General features: G+C 43.7%; 5 protein-coding genes across 5 annotated transcripts; 1 reads left to right on the forward strand and 4 right to left on the reverse strand.

The window, feature by feature from the left end:
* Positions 1 to 641: 641 nt before the first annotated feature.
* BYT42DRAFT_553355 (catalase-like domain-containing protein) lies at positions 642 to 3,481 on the reverse strand. The gene is made up of 7 exons (XM_051566467.1): positions 3,148 to 3,481; positions 3,067 to 3,076; positions 2,730 to 2,995; positions 2,441 to 2,639; positions 2,269 to 2,353; positions 1,913 to 2,195; positions 642 to 1,788 (listed from the first exon to the last, which is right to left on the reverse strand). The coding sequence occupies exons 1-7, from the start codon at positions 3,431 to 3,433 to the stop codon at positions 737 to 739; spliced, it is 2,181 nt and encodes a 726-aa protein (XP_051428621.1). The 5' UTR covers positions 3,434 to 3,481; the 3' UTR covers positions 642 to 736.
* Positions 3,482 to 4,729: 1,248 nt separating this feature from the next.
* BYT42DRAFT_525544 (major facilitator superfamily domain-containing protein) lies at positions 4,730 to 6,411 on the reverse strand. The gene is made up of 2 exons (XM_051565335.1): positions 6,100 to 6,411; positions 4,730 to 6,027 (listed from the first exon to the last, which is right to left on the reverse strand). The coding sequence occupies exons 1-2, from the start codon at positions 6,300 to 6,302 to the stop codon at positions 4,824 to 4,826; spliced, it is 1,407 nt and encodes a 468-aa protein (XP_051428622.1). The 5' UTR covers positions 6,303 to 6,411; the 3' UTR covers positions 4,730 to 4,823.
* A 714-nt stretch (positions 6,412 to 7,125) lies between these two features.
* Positions 7,126 to 10,386, reverse strand: BYT42DRAFT_553361 (armadillo-type protein). Its single transcript, XM_051566468.1, has 12 exons — positions 10,098 to 10,386; positions 9,760 to 10,020; positions 9,569 to 9,690; positions 9,369 to 9,481; positions 9,155 to 9,298; positions 8,905 to 9,071; positions 8,768 to 8,836; positions 8,590 to 8,680; positions 8,012 to 8,523; positions 7,788 to 7,919; positions 7,499 to 7,693; positions 7,126 to 7,396 (listed from the first exon to the last, which is right to left on the reverse strand). Exons 1-12 carry the CDS (start codon positions 10,233 to 10,235, stop codon positions 7,286 to 7,288), a joined length of 2,055 nt encoding a protein of 684 aa, XP_051428623.1. The 5' UTR covers positions 10,236 to 10,386; the 3' UTR covers positions 7,126 to 7,285.
* Positions 10,387 to 11,103: 717 nt separating this feature from the next.
* On the reverse strand, positions 11,104 to 11,683 carry BYT42DRAFT_30326 (uncharacterized protein). The gene has a single exon (XM_051562928.1). The coding sequence runs from the start codon at positions 11,538 to 11,540 to the stop codon at positions 11,220 to 11,222; it is 321 nt and encodes a 106-aa protein (XP_051428624.1). The 5' UTR covers positions 11,541 to 11,683; the 3' UTR covers positions 11,104 to 11,219.
* Positions 11,684 to 13,367: 1,684 nt separating this feature from the next.
* On the forward strand, positions 13,368 to 14,345 carry BYT42DRAFT_30332 (uncharacterized protein). Its single transcript, XM_051562929.1, has 3 exons — positions 13,368 to 13,454; positions 13,513 to 14,225; positions 14,289 to 14,345. The coding sequence occupies exon 2, from the start codon at positions 13,518 to 13,520 to the stop codon at positions 14,094 to 14,096; it is 579 nt and encodes a 192-aa protein (XP_051428625.1). The 5' UTR covers positions 13,368 to 13,454; positions 13,513 to 13,517; the 3' UTR covers positions 14,097 to 14,225; positions 14,289 to 14,345.
* The last annotated feature ends 1,355 nt before the right edge of the window (positions 14,346 to 15,700 follow it).

Raw genomic sequence — 15,700 nt, forward strand, 5'->3', positions numbered from 1 at the left:
TGTGTGACTATGCTGGTGGGGGGGGGTGTTCTAGTATGCATAAAATTCTCTGAGCGAAAACAACCAACAAAGAAATAGATAAATAAAGTGTGGGATGGTATTGCGGAGGTGCCGAGGATGATCGCAACTAAAAACCGTTGCTCAATGAGGTGTTTTGTAACACAAACGTGTCACCGCTGACGACGATGGCCACTTGCTCAACAGCATTGGGTAATGGTGATCTTTGCCGCTGCAAATCTTTATGGACCGTTGCTCGAAGAACGGCAAGCCGCAGAGGTGTGCTTGTGGGGCCTAAAGTTGCTTTCATAGTAACTGTCAAGTAAAGATAGTGGCTTTATTGGAAGAATCTGATCAAACAGAAGCCGGACCATTGAATAAATTTTATCACCATTATTTGAGACTTCTGCTGCTGATAGACCTTAAATAAGCCGGGATTTATTGGGCATTTATAGGATGAGGACATGATACGCAAAGGATCTCAAGGCTTTATTCGACGCTGCTACTGCATCTTAGGTGACAAAGAAAGTCGTCCACAATGTATTGTGCATCTTTGGATTTTTGCCAGCAGTATGACATAGTCTGAGAATGTGTAAATACGCTAAATTGCATTGATTTTTTTTTTTTTTTTTTTTTTTTTTTTTGGCGGATGTGCATCTGCTCTTACGATGAATAATATCTTCACCCCAGCTTAGATGCGAAGATTATACTACTTATTTAGAATGAAAGGAGCGGAGCATTATTGTGGAGGATCCAAGGGCAATCGCGACCAAAATCGTTGCTCAATGAGAGCTTGTCTAAATTGCTCTTGTAACGCCGGCATGTCGTCGCCGATAAGGACACCGTCTTGCTCAGCAGGATTCGATAAGTTGATCTTAGCCGCGGCGAGAAGTTGAGAACCTTCACTGGAAACAGCGATGGGTTTGCCGTGTCGATAAGCGTCGAGTACAAACATCACCGGTTCTTCGTAGGGAAAGATGCTGAGATTATCCATGAGGATGGACATGGCTTCCTGTCCGCCCGGAACGTAAACAGCATCAAAAAGCACGGAGGATGAAGTCATATAGGTGTTGGTAACATTCAATCCATTGTGCACTCCCAATGTCAAGCCTATGTATTCGGGGTACGCGCCTTGTTCTTCCAAGTAGTTGAACATCTCCTCGGCTTCCCCAATGTTAGTTCCCGGAGCCGTGAGAATGGCGACGGTACGTGTGCGGATGTTATCAGGTTTAGGATATCGTTCGATCGATAGTCCTACAGTGGTGCGATTTTGATTCACGACAATGGCATCGGGAGGTTGGACACCAACAGCGATAGCCACACGCCGAGCAAGGCTGTTATCGACATGGTTCAAGGTGTGGATCATTCTTTTGCGTACATCCAGCGACTTGACTTTGCCAATTTCGAAACGTGCGCCATTAACCAATTGCTGTTGTTCTGCTTCCGTCAACGAGTTCCAGAACAGCTGAGGTTGTGAATAAAAGTCAAAGAATTTGTCGACACGGCCCCTCATTTTGCGGCCTTCCACCTGCTCTGGAAATTCAATGTAACCGCCGTCCTGACCATCGACCACGGAGGGCGTATTTCCCTGAAGGCCATTAGGATAATATGCCACCTTGCCTTCGTGAATAGCATGCTGCATAAACCCATCTCGTTGATTGTTGTGCACAGGGTTGATGGGGCGATTGATAGGAAGCTGCATAAAGTTGGCACTGCTCATACGGTTAAGCTGCGTATCCAAATAACTGAACAATCTTCCTTGCAACAACGGATCATTGGTAAATCCGATACCTGATTTTAATAGATCCAGTGAGTCCTTTTCAGTTTATGAGGTGAAAAGACAATCAGCAGCAAAATGCAAGTGTCTGATGATTGATAGACTTAAGGGAGAGGTATTTTTTTTTTTTTATCTTACCTCGAACGATGTGACCAGGATGGAATGTAATTTGTTCGGTTTCAGCAAAGAAATTGTCGACATTGCGGTTCAGTACCATTTTTCCAAGGGGCGTGAAGGGGACAAGTGACTCGGGGATAATCTTCGTAGCGTCGAGCAGGTCAAAGTCGAATTTGTGCTGATCTTGTTCTGGAACAATTTGGACACCCAACTCCCATTCGGGATAATCACCGCGACTGATGGCTGTATACAAATCATTGCGATGGAAATCGCTATCTTTGCCAGCAATTTTTTGAGCCTCGTCCTATAAGAGACCCAACATTAGTTCAACTAAATCAGAAATTGGACAGTATCCAACTCAGTTATCGATGACTTACCCATACAAGGTTTGACAAACCTTGCTTTGGTTTCCAAATAAACTTGACAAAAACAAAGTTGCCATTTTCGTTGATCAGACGGAAGCTATTTATGATATTGTGGAGCAACGAAGAGCCGATGTAAGTAAAGTCAATCATCTCATCATAAGCACAAAAGAAGTGCACAACTTACGTATGTACTCCAAAGCCTTCCACTTGACGGAAGCTGCGAGGGATACCACGACCCGAAAGCGCCCATAGAAGAGTATGAAGAGTCTCTGGGAGGACGGAGAAGAAATCGTAAGCTGTATCGTGGGCGGTAGCTGCTTGAGGTACCTCTGTATCTGGCTCCGGCTTGGCCGCATGAATCAAATCAGGAAACTTGATCGCATCTTGCAAACAAAACAAAACAAAATGATGATCCAATGCGTAAGCATACAATCTCACCAAACGAACGCAAGAATTGTCTATTTTATGTGTACCTTGTACGAAAAAGGGAGCAATGGCGTTGCCTACGAGATCGAATATACCTTCTTCTGTATAGAAGCGTGTAGCGAATCCACGAACATCCCGCACAGTGTCTGCTGAACCTCGGGATCCCAACACGGTGGAGAATCGAACAAATACTGATGTCCTTTTACCAGGTGTGCGCAGAAATCTGGCTGCAGTGAGGTCTGACCAATCTTTGTAAGGCTCAAAATAACCGTGGGCTCCCACGCCTCTTGCATGCACCACGCGTTCAGGAATACTATCACAGAGTATCAGAAATCAGTAAGGTTTGCAAATTCATCTTGTCTTTGAACTAGGCAGTGAACGAACCGTTCGTGATCTATACAATAAAAAAAAAAAAATTGAAAGTCAATACAAAGGCTTCTGATAGTGGGATGATGAGGTATGTACCAAAGTGCATAATCTTTTCGCGCAGCATGAAATCTTCCATGAGAGTAGGGCCACGGAGGCCGACCTTCAAGCTATCGGTGTTGTTGATTTTGACACCAAAGTTGGTAGTCTCTTGCGTGCCGGCATCGGTGACACCAAATTCATCCAACTGATCTTGCTTCGGAGTATTGTCGCCTTCTCTGCGGACCAAATCTCTTTTAACGTGGAAGGGACATTGCGCTCTCACCAATAGTAGGTTTGACATGCACAGCAGTACGCTGATGCAGTAAAGAGTCACTGTCCTCATTCAACAAGACAGAATTAACAAAGAAAAAAAAAAGGAAGATAAGAAAAGAGACGAGGAAATATGATTATTGAGACTAATATAAGACGATGATTTATATCATATTCTGATGTTTTAGGATTAGGAGAGTAAGCAAACAAGGGTCATGCATTTGTTTGCTTCTACGTGTGCCTGCGGAGCTAAATCCGGTGTGCGTATACATGTGTGTGTGTGGTCAACCCTTAGTGTGTTCGTCCATTGGAATGGAAGACAGGGTCAGAGTGATGTCAATGGGATGACTCTAAACAATAGCCACAGCACTGATGGTTTCTCAGCAAGAAGCTGCAGCTGCTAAATCATGATGTAGTATGCAAGAAGCATAGGTAGCTTGCACAGACTAATTAATGTATTACCGTTCATGATGCATTATTGTATCGACCAATGAAGTCCGTGGCCATAGAGCATTCGATTGCGGTTTGTGCAAGGACTGCTATTTTATGTTCATTCTTCAAGGGATACACTTATGTCAGGGGTTCGCACTGAGCAAAAATGGAATGGAAAAATCCCCAGCTTGTCTTTGTTCCGCTTCGAAAAATTTCCTTTTCGACGTTCCGCCTGTGCACGGAGTTTAGAATCACCTTGTGTTTGTGTGCAAACCGCTTTTCGTTGCTTGATGTCGATAATCAAGCGGTTAGAGCTACAGTATACTGCATATTGAAAAGCTCCCGTGGAAAATATATTGCTGTTGTAGTTTCATCCATTGTAGAATAACAGGATAATCGTCATTTGTATATATGTGAGCATGATCTGAGCTGGTTTTTCGCCGTTAAACTAATCTTTTGTCATGTTGTTGTGTATACCTCCTATTGTACCCAATCAGGCACTGTTCTCGGCAGTACAGCAAGTATAATCCATAGCTGTATAATCAAGGTCAACATTTGGTTATAATGATTGACCTTTACTTTCAACTTGAAAACCATGACAACAATCTTCAAGTCCCATGATAAAACAGTAGAATGGTACGTTTTTTCGTCATCACTTTCTCATGCCAAACTTGCTCAAGTCTTCACAGCCTCATAATAAAAGTGTCGAAATGACGTGCGTTCCTCATTCTCTCCTTCCCATAACCGCGAAAAAACTCTACGTACGACAACTATATCAAATCTAGCCAAGAAGATTTTTTCCGCATTCTAGTCTATACAATGAAGGGGCCTGTAAATGCAATCAAAGAATGATACAGCGTTAAACGAGCATCTTTTCAAGGTCAACCAAATCGATTAATAGACAATAAGACAGAAGTCAAAGGCCAACAGAGAAAAATAGTGGGAAATTAATGATGTTTTTTAATCCATCAATCGAAACACAAATGATAGTAATTAAAATAAAAAATACATAGATCTAGAAATGCTTAAATTTAATTGTAGGCCTTGGTCTCTTCGTAAGTTTCCTTGCCAGCCTCAACAGACTCGACGGTTTCAACACGACCACCAACCAAGGTACCAACGGCATGACCATCTTGCAAGTTATCGACTTCTTCAACGGTCACGTCAGGAACTGTCCAGCAGACGACGTAGGTAAGGAGCAAACCAACAGTGTTGACAGCGAAAGTAATGATCAATTCGGTCATATAGGGAACGTGTTGAGCATCGATCTGGGCAGCAATGGCATTGGCAGCGTTCTGAACGGTCTTGTAGAAACCACCATAACGAGCAGCACGTTCGGTATCGTTGGTCATTGTACCCAACAACCAGTAGATGAAACCTTGGTAGATAGCGTCACCGAGACCGAAACCAGCGTATTCAATAAGAAGACCAACATAGCCAGAGGAGAACACATCAGTGGGAGCGAAACCTTCGGCCTTGACAGATTCACGAGTGAATCTCATTTGGATAAAGATACAGGCGATCCAGAGGGCAGTCATACACACAAAGACAAGAGTGTTACCGATCATAGCACGGCGTCTACGGTTACCAAGGCATTCCAAATCAAGAAGCCAACCAAAGGCACCAGCGCCGAGAATCTGAAGAAGCCAATAGACCAAGTTGTTAAGACCACGAGCACGAAGGTTGAAGTAACCTCCACCGTTGTAGACCTGGAATTGGTAGGTATAGAACCAGTTGGAACCAGCAAAGAGAGGAATCAAGATAAGCATACGCCAGTCCTTGAACAAGTTCATAATTTCAACGGCTTCACGACGCCAGTTGGAGAATTTGTGGAGCGAGACATAAGAACCATCAGCACGGACGACCTTGGAAGCGGGCAAAAGAGCAAGAGCCAAGAAAGCACCAACAGTCATAATGACCATGAAAGCAATGTAGGTACCGGGCTTAACATCACCCTTAACAGAGTTCCATTCGTTACCAAGGGGAATAGCAGCACCAAGAGTAGCACCCAAGTTGAACACCATCCAGAAGATAGAGAAGGCTTTACCCTTGTCGTTTTCTTGAGGGTAGGACATCATAATACCAGCTTGAGCAGTCCAAAGGAAACCAGCTCCAATACCGAGGACAGCACCAGTAGCAATGGTGAAAGCGTCGCTGGTAGCAAGATAAGAACCGACATAAAGCACATAAGCAAGGGCAGCAGGGACAATGATACGATGGCCAAACATGTTATAACTGGAAATCAAGATCATACAATTAGTATAAGAGATCCAACAGTAACCAGATCCATTATCAAGAAACACTTACGCAGGGGCACCAATAAGGGAACAGAGAGTGAAAGTGATAGACAAAGCCGTATTGGCATTGTCGGTAGCCTTGGGGCTTGAGCGACCAGCACCACCGATACCGTTCAAGGCATTGAACATACCAGGACAACAGAAACAGATGAAACCAACCAAGAAAACTTGGAAGTTAGGAGAGTTGTAACGGAATGGCAACTTGAATCCCATTTTCGTTAAAGGAAGGAGAAGTGAGTAATAGGGAAGATCTGAATGATACCGAGCCTTTGAATCGAAACGCTTGCTGTATTTATACTTGCAGAGGTATAGACATCAGGCAATTCTCAGGGTCCACCAGAGAAAAGAACTTTGGAAAGACGAGCATTTTCGTTTGCTTCGTGTCTCACCAGAGGTTTCAGCGGAGAAAATCCCTTTTCTTTTTCAAAGCGCATAACGTTGGTAACGACGGACGTTGAAAGTGGTTCAACTTTCTTATTTTCTTTTTGCCCATGGGCCTTCTGTTATACAACGCCACCACTTATTCCATTCAGTATCATACTCGATAAAAAAAACGACACCATGGAAAAAGGGCTGACGTACGGTCTACGAGACAACGCTATTTTTGGTGCACCGCTTACCGAGGAATAGGTGAAAAAGCTCCATTTCTATTTGCTGCTCCAGCCATGCACAGAAAAAGGAACAAAAAATCATTAGACAATTTCACCCAATCATGGAAAACCGTGCGTATTTTCCATTTGCTTTGAGGCAAACCTCCGCTCTTTTCTATTTCTATTCGTTCTTTTCTTTTTTCGGATGTGGGGTTTCATGCATTAAAGTGGAACTTGCGCGAAGAGAAATTCGAGCGGGATCTCATAATCATGCCACTCAACCCTCAAATGGACCCTAAGGACCCTAGGACCCCTTTTCTCGTACCAATCAGAATATTCTGAATATCATACGACTGCCATCCATCCTCTTAGGTACCGGCTTTTTTTCAGTCTCACTAATGGTTTGGAGCAAACCAAGCGCCTTTTTTTCTACCAAAGAATCAAACGTGGAGGTCCTTTTTACTTTGAGCTCAGAAAATAAAAATTCCATTGTGATGCTATTGAAAAACTAGTATGATTTTTGCCCTATTAGGCGTTTCGTCCTAACTTGTAATGATTATGTAAACGTGCATGCTCTTTTTTTTTATGTTGTTCTCTATGATAAATTTATAATCTTCTTTCATTGGCTTTGTACTTGATGAATGCAACGAGGTTGGTGAGTGCTTCGTCTGCTCTTGAACGAAGATCAAAGTTTTTTCGTCGATCTGTGATTTTCACCTGGTGCAAAAAAATCAAACCATAAAGGAAAAAGTCAGAGAGAACCGGTCAACAAAGCCCAACCGCCAAATCAGTCCATGAGGTGTGAAACCGCCGACTTACCATGGAACGGACCGATGGGAGGATTTGTCTCAGCTGAGCTAGAAATCCGCCTTGAACGAAAACAGGATCATCGTAGTCAAAAGCGCAGTCACTATAAACATCATACAGGAAGTTCAGGGCTTCAACCGCCACTTCAGGTGATGTTCCATGCGACCCAATCTGAGATAAAATATTCATAATGAACACGCCAATATGCTAACCATGGAAAACAATTCACCTTTAGCATGCTATTTTCTACCTCCCCTTTCCAAAATTTAATATAGAAGCAAAATTGTTTGCCTTTGATTACCTTATTTGTTTCAATATCGCCTCGACGCATAGCAATCGGTCCAAGACAACCAACAATTTTGACTCTCATCATGGTCGACGAAGAAGCTTCATAAGCACCACACAAGGCTGGCACATCGGATGGTTCCAGTGGCTTTGAAAAAAAAGATAAACAGGGTCATCCATTAGCTAATATGAAAAAAAAGAAAAAAGAAAAAATTCACGGAGAAAGAAGTTCAAACTTACGATGTCTTGACCTAAACCCCGACCAAGGGCCCACATGCAACCCACGATGCTTTCCAGAACGGTGTCCCGGTCCTCGCTTTGCGGCGCAGCTGCCACCGTGTTGGCTGTGTTGAACAACCATCGCCAACCTTGTATGGCATCCGATTTCTGTTCTTTGAACCAAAACTTGGACGGAATTTCGTTCATGCCCAGTAAAAAGTTGTTGAAGCATTCAAGGGCTCGTTGATGGGTGAGCGCCAGCGCTTGGGAAATCGAAGGAGCCACTTCTTCATGAGGGAATGACAGAGAAGTCGGAGTCGCAAGACGGATCAAATGAGGGAAAATTTCAGTGGTAAATGCATGCAAAACTGGATTGGATCGTATTAAACTGTCATTTACGGCAGCCGCATTGCTTTCGTCAATGGCCGATGTATCCTGGAAGAATTCGTCAATGTTGTCTTCGTTGATCACATCCGTATTATCAGGTGCATCTTCTTCGCCCATATCCATATCGGCGTCTTCCCATCCGTCATCTACATCGTTAAAGTTGCTTTATTGAGACCATGTTCTGCATTTTCACCGTCTCCACATCCGCTTACCTCCTGATTCATCTTGCAAACAAATATCGGCAAGAATTTCCAGAGATAATTGTAAAGTAGCAAGACGTTCTTCGACGCTGTGAATATATTTCTATACGCATTTTTTTATCCGTTAACATACTTGTTGCTTCACACGGAGAGATCAGAAAAAAAAGGAGCGGCTGGGCTCGTTTCTTACCTCTTCATCCGACAAGGGTTGTTTTGGTCTCGGTGTAATTTCTCCAGTTTCTTCATGTTTCGTGACATGCTAAACACATTTGAAATGGTCATTAAACGAATACAAGGAACCATTTACTTGCCCAATCCAAAACTTACACCGCTGTTCATAGCTGCTTTTGTCTGTTCAGCAGCAGTTTGAATATCGTAATCCAGTGACGTCGTAAGAATAGGCAGCAACTTCTTATTAAGTTCACCCAATGCATCAAAATCTTCATCCCAAGAGCTCGACATTTGTACAACATCGCGGATATTCATCAAGATGGCTGCAAAAAAATCGACACGAATTAGTCGCCTGTCCAATACACCTTTTTTTCCCAGCCCAACCAGATTGTTCAAAGCAACGTACCGCATGTCAATACTCTAACAAGAATCTTTTCCGTGCCATCAAATTTGGAAAGAACGTCAAACAGCATACGCACATATTCTGGATGGTTCTGGAATTCCAAATAAATCTCTTGATTATCATCCGTTAACGTTGTTAAGCATTGTCCTAGATTAAGCAGATAGACATGGATGAGTCTGTGGGACGAGCACCATTCCTTCAAATGTGCGATGTTTACCTGCAGCAATGACCACACGGCTAGGGCATTGATCGGCGACGGTCAAGAAAGAGATAAGGAAGCTCACAATATTCATTCGGTTGATGGCTGTGATGTATTTATCCGAGGCCTCACTGCAATCCAACTTCCATGAGTATGTGCGGTGCATATTACTAGAGGATCCATATCACCGGGGTTCTCCCCAGTGTTCAACAACTCACCCAATGCTCCAGATAATGTAAATGAAATTCTCGGCCAAATCCCATACTGTACGTCGTCGATCCTGCTCAGCTTCATCTGCCACTGGTGCGTTATTAAGAATATTATCAATGGTTTGAATGATCTAATAACGCGACAAGTTAGTCAGTCTGGATCCATCAAATCAAAACGATCACAGCTTCTCCCACCGTACCTGCGGAAGCAAAGTGCCGAGAGGAGTTAAAATATCGCGTGAATAGTATTCCTTGGCAATGACTGGATCCACGGACACCAGATTGCGAAGTGTACCAACAGATTCTTCCAATACATCCCGGTTATCGTCCGTCAAGCGCTCAATGAGCTTGGGAAGAATGCCTTTGGACAATAACAGTTTGCGAGTCCCGGCGCCGGCCATGATCAAGTTGGAAATACAAGCTGCTGCCCAAGCACGCTCGGTGGAATCGGGCGAACTCAACTAATTACAGTACGTACATATATGATTCAGTACTGGCTGAAATGGATTCTCTCGTGAAACTGGATCGCATATATTACCTTTTGAATCACAGGTAACACTTGTTCCGGTTGAGGTACTTCTTCCATGACGCCTTGCTGAACACCGGCAGCTACACGAGAGCCAATAGGATTGGCGCGATGCTTAATACTTCTGCGTTTATGTGTCTGTTTTCCCATGGCGAATCCCCACTTCTAATCAACAACAATAAAAAAATAGTGCCAATTGAGCGGCAGGAAAAAAGTTAAATGGCAGCATGGATTTCAAAAAATTTTGTGGCTTTGTATGACTGCAAAATTCAGAAGACACAATAGGACGATAAGTTTGAAGTTCATAGTGGTGATGATGCCCAGCGAAGATGACTCGCGACGGTGACGGAACGAAATGATCTGATCGAGCTGTTGAGCATTTGTATTATTATGCCTATCATGAAGAGGAGGCTTGTTCTGCGGATTGTGAATAGTAGCATAACCCATTTTCTCCAGCAAGCGTAACAGTTTTGGGCCTATGGGACCATCCCCTCCCGCTCGACGGATGGCTTCAGCTAATGTCACGCCTCTGTCTTGCATGAAGCGCATCAAGAAATCAGTGGTATTGGTATAACGAGCATAGTCAACATGAGAAATAGAGGACCCTGCTTGAAACGGCTGTAAGCTGGTTTCCAAGATGAGTCCATCGTCCCCTAAGAAGAGACCTAGCGAATCGGGGGTTGTGGCGTATTGATGCATATCCAGTGCCGTTGCAAACTGAGGTGACAGCAGTAATTCTCGGACAGTATCTACTCGAAGTGTATTCAACTCGGAGGTGTATGTGGACGTAAATTGTCCTTGAAATTCCTCCTCGTTGTCTCCCTTTGGATTGTTCAACCGTACCATCCAGCGATCCATCGCTGATTCAAGGAACTGGTGCACTTGGACGTTGCCTGATTCATCCATTATGAGCAAAAGTTGTCGCGCTAGAAAAGGGGTCGGATCGGGTGTTAACGCTTTTACTGGGAAATACTCATTCCAACTTGAATAAAATCCGAGCCCGTGCATAAATTCATGCTAATCAAGGGGGAGGAACATAAATTTAGCATCATTATCACCGCCCATTCGTAAGTATATGTATTTACCAAGATGACAAATAAAAAGTCGGCTTCGTTATGAGCAATATCACGTCCGTCATCCTATGGCATTGGTTAATATTTCAAATCTATCTTCACATAACAGCTTCATGCCGTCAATTTCAGCGATAAAATTTACCTGAAACCAGAAAGGAGCGTCGGCATTGAACAAACTTTGAATATCGTAAGGTGCAAAGGTGGGATGTCTGTTCAAACCGAATTGCTTCACCAGTGCTTGTGGATGCATGCGCAACATACCATCATCGCTCAGAAGAGGAATCGACCGTGTTGTAGACGATCCACCTAATCCGTGGTTTGTAAGTAATAAAGCGAGTTTCAGAGTTTTGACAAAATGGGTCCATAGTATACCTAGCGTCATCAGACTTTTACCGCACTCGCCAGTGGCCTTACAGAATGATAACAAGGTAGCATTCACGCGAATGGGTTGACGAAAAAGGATGGTATCTGTGATGATGCGACCTGCTTCTTCAAAGGCTCGTTGTGCTTTCACACATGTTTCGGGATTGGCGTGAAAGCAGTGAAAGTCGATATCAAAAGGCGCGGATTCATTGGAATCCGTTTTTAGTAACATGTTGGCAGAATTATCCGGTTCATTCCAAGGGCAAGGTACCCATTCCCGCAAGTGACTCTGTGTGGGATCGAGATGATCGAGGCACATGGAGTTGAAGCTAGGCCCCAGTAATCCATCGATGAGATCCAAAAAGGATAATATTCCGATGCATCCAAATAAAATGGTACACTGTATACATAACATCGGCATAACCTAAAGGCAGCAGTAAGCGATTATAATCAAGGAAGAAAAGCTGATGGTCAAAATTTAGCGAAGAGCATTTCTTTTTCTAGCCTTTCTTTCACTTTCTATTTTGAAGATACCAGTTGAGATGTCAATGTCAACCATTTTATCACTGAACCCAATCGTACGGTTTGGGGTGAACCTGGATTCACAAAAAGAAATATGAAGCTTCAGCATTGGATAAGCCATATAGAAAGCCACAGAAATAAACCGAGTGCGCTTCATCCGAAAAGTCGATACTTGATTAAAAAATAATGGCGCACACTTCTTTTGGATAGATACCATATAGAGGAACAAGGGTGAAATGGACTGTGAAAGCACAATAGATTGTGAAAGCACAATAGATGCTAAACTTTCATAATGTTGATCTGCAGAACCCCGGTCTCATCTTCACCTGAAACTGAGTTTCGCTTGCTCCGCTCGATGCGCCGCATAAACATGGTCTTGGCCGATCATCGATGCTATGGAAACATTCTCGCCAAAGCCAACGACAACAGTCTCTATGGAATATTTATGCTCAAATATAGTATAATCTCTGTTAGAGTAATTGTATATGTTTCCTCAAGTCGAATATGAAAGCATGTCAGTGCACGATGGATGGTCCCCATTCTTTTGCTTATCGGCCTCAACAGATGGAACTTCATTATGCAATTGTAACTTGATATAAAAATGGCTTGTAGTAATCAAATATGTTTATGGTTTCCTTGTCTGAGCATGGGCGATTAATCGACAGCCAAATTAGCCTTTAGCTTTAATTTCAGACGGAGATGGGTTTGGAGGGTTGTGCTTCATGCATAACATCAGACAATAAGAAGCGCTTACAATATAGTCTAGAAGTCGGTACGCAACCAGGGAGTAGTAATTCGTTTTATGTAACAATAGAATACATCAAAGCTGACAAGTTGTGTCGAGCACTGTAAAAGGAACCTCAATTTATTCCGTCATATGGTGATCCTGAGTTTACTGGTTGTTTCACTGTGTGACCTAAGTGACAGGACCATGTATCAAGTTCAGCGCAAGTTTCATGGGATGGCTCAAAGACATATATTGGTTTTTGTTTGTCGAAATACCGTAATAAAACCAATGCATATATAAGCTTATTAGACCATGGTAAACAACTTTCCAAAGATCCGAAACCGGTGTGCCCGGAAAAAGGTCCAACCCACTGAGTTTTTATTCGGGGATAACCGTATCACGGCAGACATAGATCTTAGCATTATGAATGAAAGACACATTTGTGGCAGGCTCATCAGGCTTACAGCTTTTCTGGCAAGCAATTCAATGCGTATGTCGTTTTTTGAAATTTGGTGTTGATGACGCAATTGATATGTTGATATTAACGCGCACTTCGGCTGATATGCCGTTTTTTATTTGTCTTTTATTTACAGTTCTTTCTGCTGTTATCATGGCTAACTCCAACGTTTCCAAAATCCACCTCGCCACCAACAATCAGATGAAGGCGCTCATCAAGCTCACCCAGTACGTGTTTGAACCATTATTTGCGTTAGTGACCTTCTACTGACGTGTAATTATGTAGGACCGATGATCAAGCCAGCTCCCTCATTGTGGAGGCTTCGGCCAAGTTCTTTGACACGGTCGATAAAATATTTGCCAAGCTCAAGCGCAATGTTGTCGCTAAGATGGAAAACCGCCAGCTTATCACTGAGCTTGAAGGCCTCAAGCAAGAAGTCCAGGGCCAGCTTGAATTCGCTGAACTTCGTGCTGCTTTCTCCTCCCGTCCATTCTACCGTTGTTGCGCCCGCTTCGGTCGCTTTTTTTGCTCCCTCGCCCGTTGCTGTGGCTGCTTCTGTTCCTTTGCCCGCTTCTGTTGGCTTCTTTCGTTCCTTCGCCCGCTGTCGTGGCTGCTCCTTTGTCTCCTCCCTCCTCTCCTGTGGCTGCCTTTGTGCCCACCTCTTCCCCTGTTTCCGCTCCTGCTTCATCTTCCTCTCCCGTGGCCGCATTTGTGCCCACCTCTTTCCCAGTGTCGGTTCCCGCGTCTGTGCCCGCGTTCGTTTCCTCCTCTGGTGTGACCGTGCCTTTCCTTGCCGCGTTTTCCTTTGTTGTGCCTGCTCCGGTTTCTGCTCCCGCTGGTGCCCTTTCCGGCCAGCAATCGAGGAATGAGAACAGCAGCAACAACACTTCTTCCAAGAAGAAGAATATATCGACGACCCAATGGACATCGATCAACGCGACGAATTGATCGATTGGATGGACGTCCATCCAGGATGCCTTACAGTACCACTCGCAAAGGTAAGCTACTGGGTTCACGAAACAGATTGAAGAGCCATATTTTAACGCGTTTTTATTCTGTAGCCAAAGGCCAAAAAAAACGGATGATCGACGTCCAGACCTTTTGTTGTTGCAGCATAGCCTTTACAATGATCTCTTTTCTTAATGATGTAAATATGTACAGCAAAACAATATTCCTTTTACTTCCTATGTTTTACGTTATCCCAAAACGTTGTGATAAACCGTGCTTTGCTGGCTTCATTACCGTCTACTGCATAATTTTCACCAAACATAAATGAGCAACAAGTGATTGTTTTCGTCGAGCTATGTCTGAATCTTGATTCGTTTCTATTAAACAAGCATCATGAACAACTTTCAAGGCGCCTGAAGAGGCGCAGACCATCTTCTGCTTTGATGCTACAGAGGGGTACCGTAGAGTGCAATCAAAATACGCGCTACGGTCGCCACAGCAAGGTGAGTAATAATAAAGTGGCGGGTGATTATCACGGAAGCGTTAGAAGATCCTCGCTTAGGAAATCGTGCCATAGGAACCAATGGAACGTTCGTGTAGCAAAGACAACGACAATCTTCGGACATTGGTTGGGTCTCTCGTTTATTTCAGAAACTGTTGCTTATAGTAGATGTTTCCTTAGTTACCTACAGCCACCCAGTACCTTTTAAATCTTTGGCTGGAAAAGTGCTACCGAATCATACATTCTTCATTTATTTATTATTGTTGGAGAAAGAAGGTCTCAGTCTTCAGCGTCAGGCTCAGTACCTACAGCCCATTCACTCATTAAACAATGTACTACGATTTTCATAAGGGTGCTGTGACGCTAATCGATTTTGAAATGGAATTTGGAGGGCACCAAGTGATGGCCAAAGGAGAAAACGAAATGGGTTGATGCAGAGGAAACGACATCTCACTGTGATTGTAGAGTTCATGCGGTCGGCTTCGACAATGATATTTTCCATAGTAAGCCTTCCGCCTCGCCTTCACCCTACAACCACTCTTCGCCCACGCAAGACAACAGGACTTCTCCACCACCAACCTCTGCTTCCACATCAAGAGACATCAATATCAGAGCAGTCGTACCGTGGATGTTCAACGAATCAAACGTGCCTGAACTGTTTCACATATTCCAACAGAAAGTAGCGGCATTGTCAGGAGCAAACTTACTCTAAATTGAAACATCCATCCACGAGATCCTCGCTTCAACACATATATTCTTGTTACTGTATCCTCTACCAGCATGGTGAAACGAACGATCGACGTTTTCCAAGGAAATGTTACATGACATTCATCAAAGATTTGTACAAACAGCGATGGACCAAACGTAGACATTTTACAGGGGGAACCTGCACGAAAGTTGCCCGTATTGTCGGTTCAGCTGAGCAGAAGGTTCGATCTGAAGATGACGCAACTGCTCTATTACCATAGCTCTGTATCGACTTGGGTGAACACGCTTCCTCAATGATTCCTTGGGGTCGTCAAA

The sequence above is a fragment of the Radiomyces spectabilis genome (genome assembly GCF_025331425.1).
Source record: "Radiomyces spectabilis strain NRRL 2753 chromosome Unknown BYT42scaffold_1, whole genome shotgun sequence".
Lineage (NCBI taxonomy): Eukaryota > Fungi > Mucoromycota > Mucoromycetes > Mucorales > Radiomycetaceae > Radiomyces > Radiomyces spectabilis.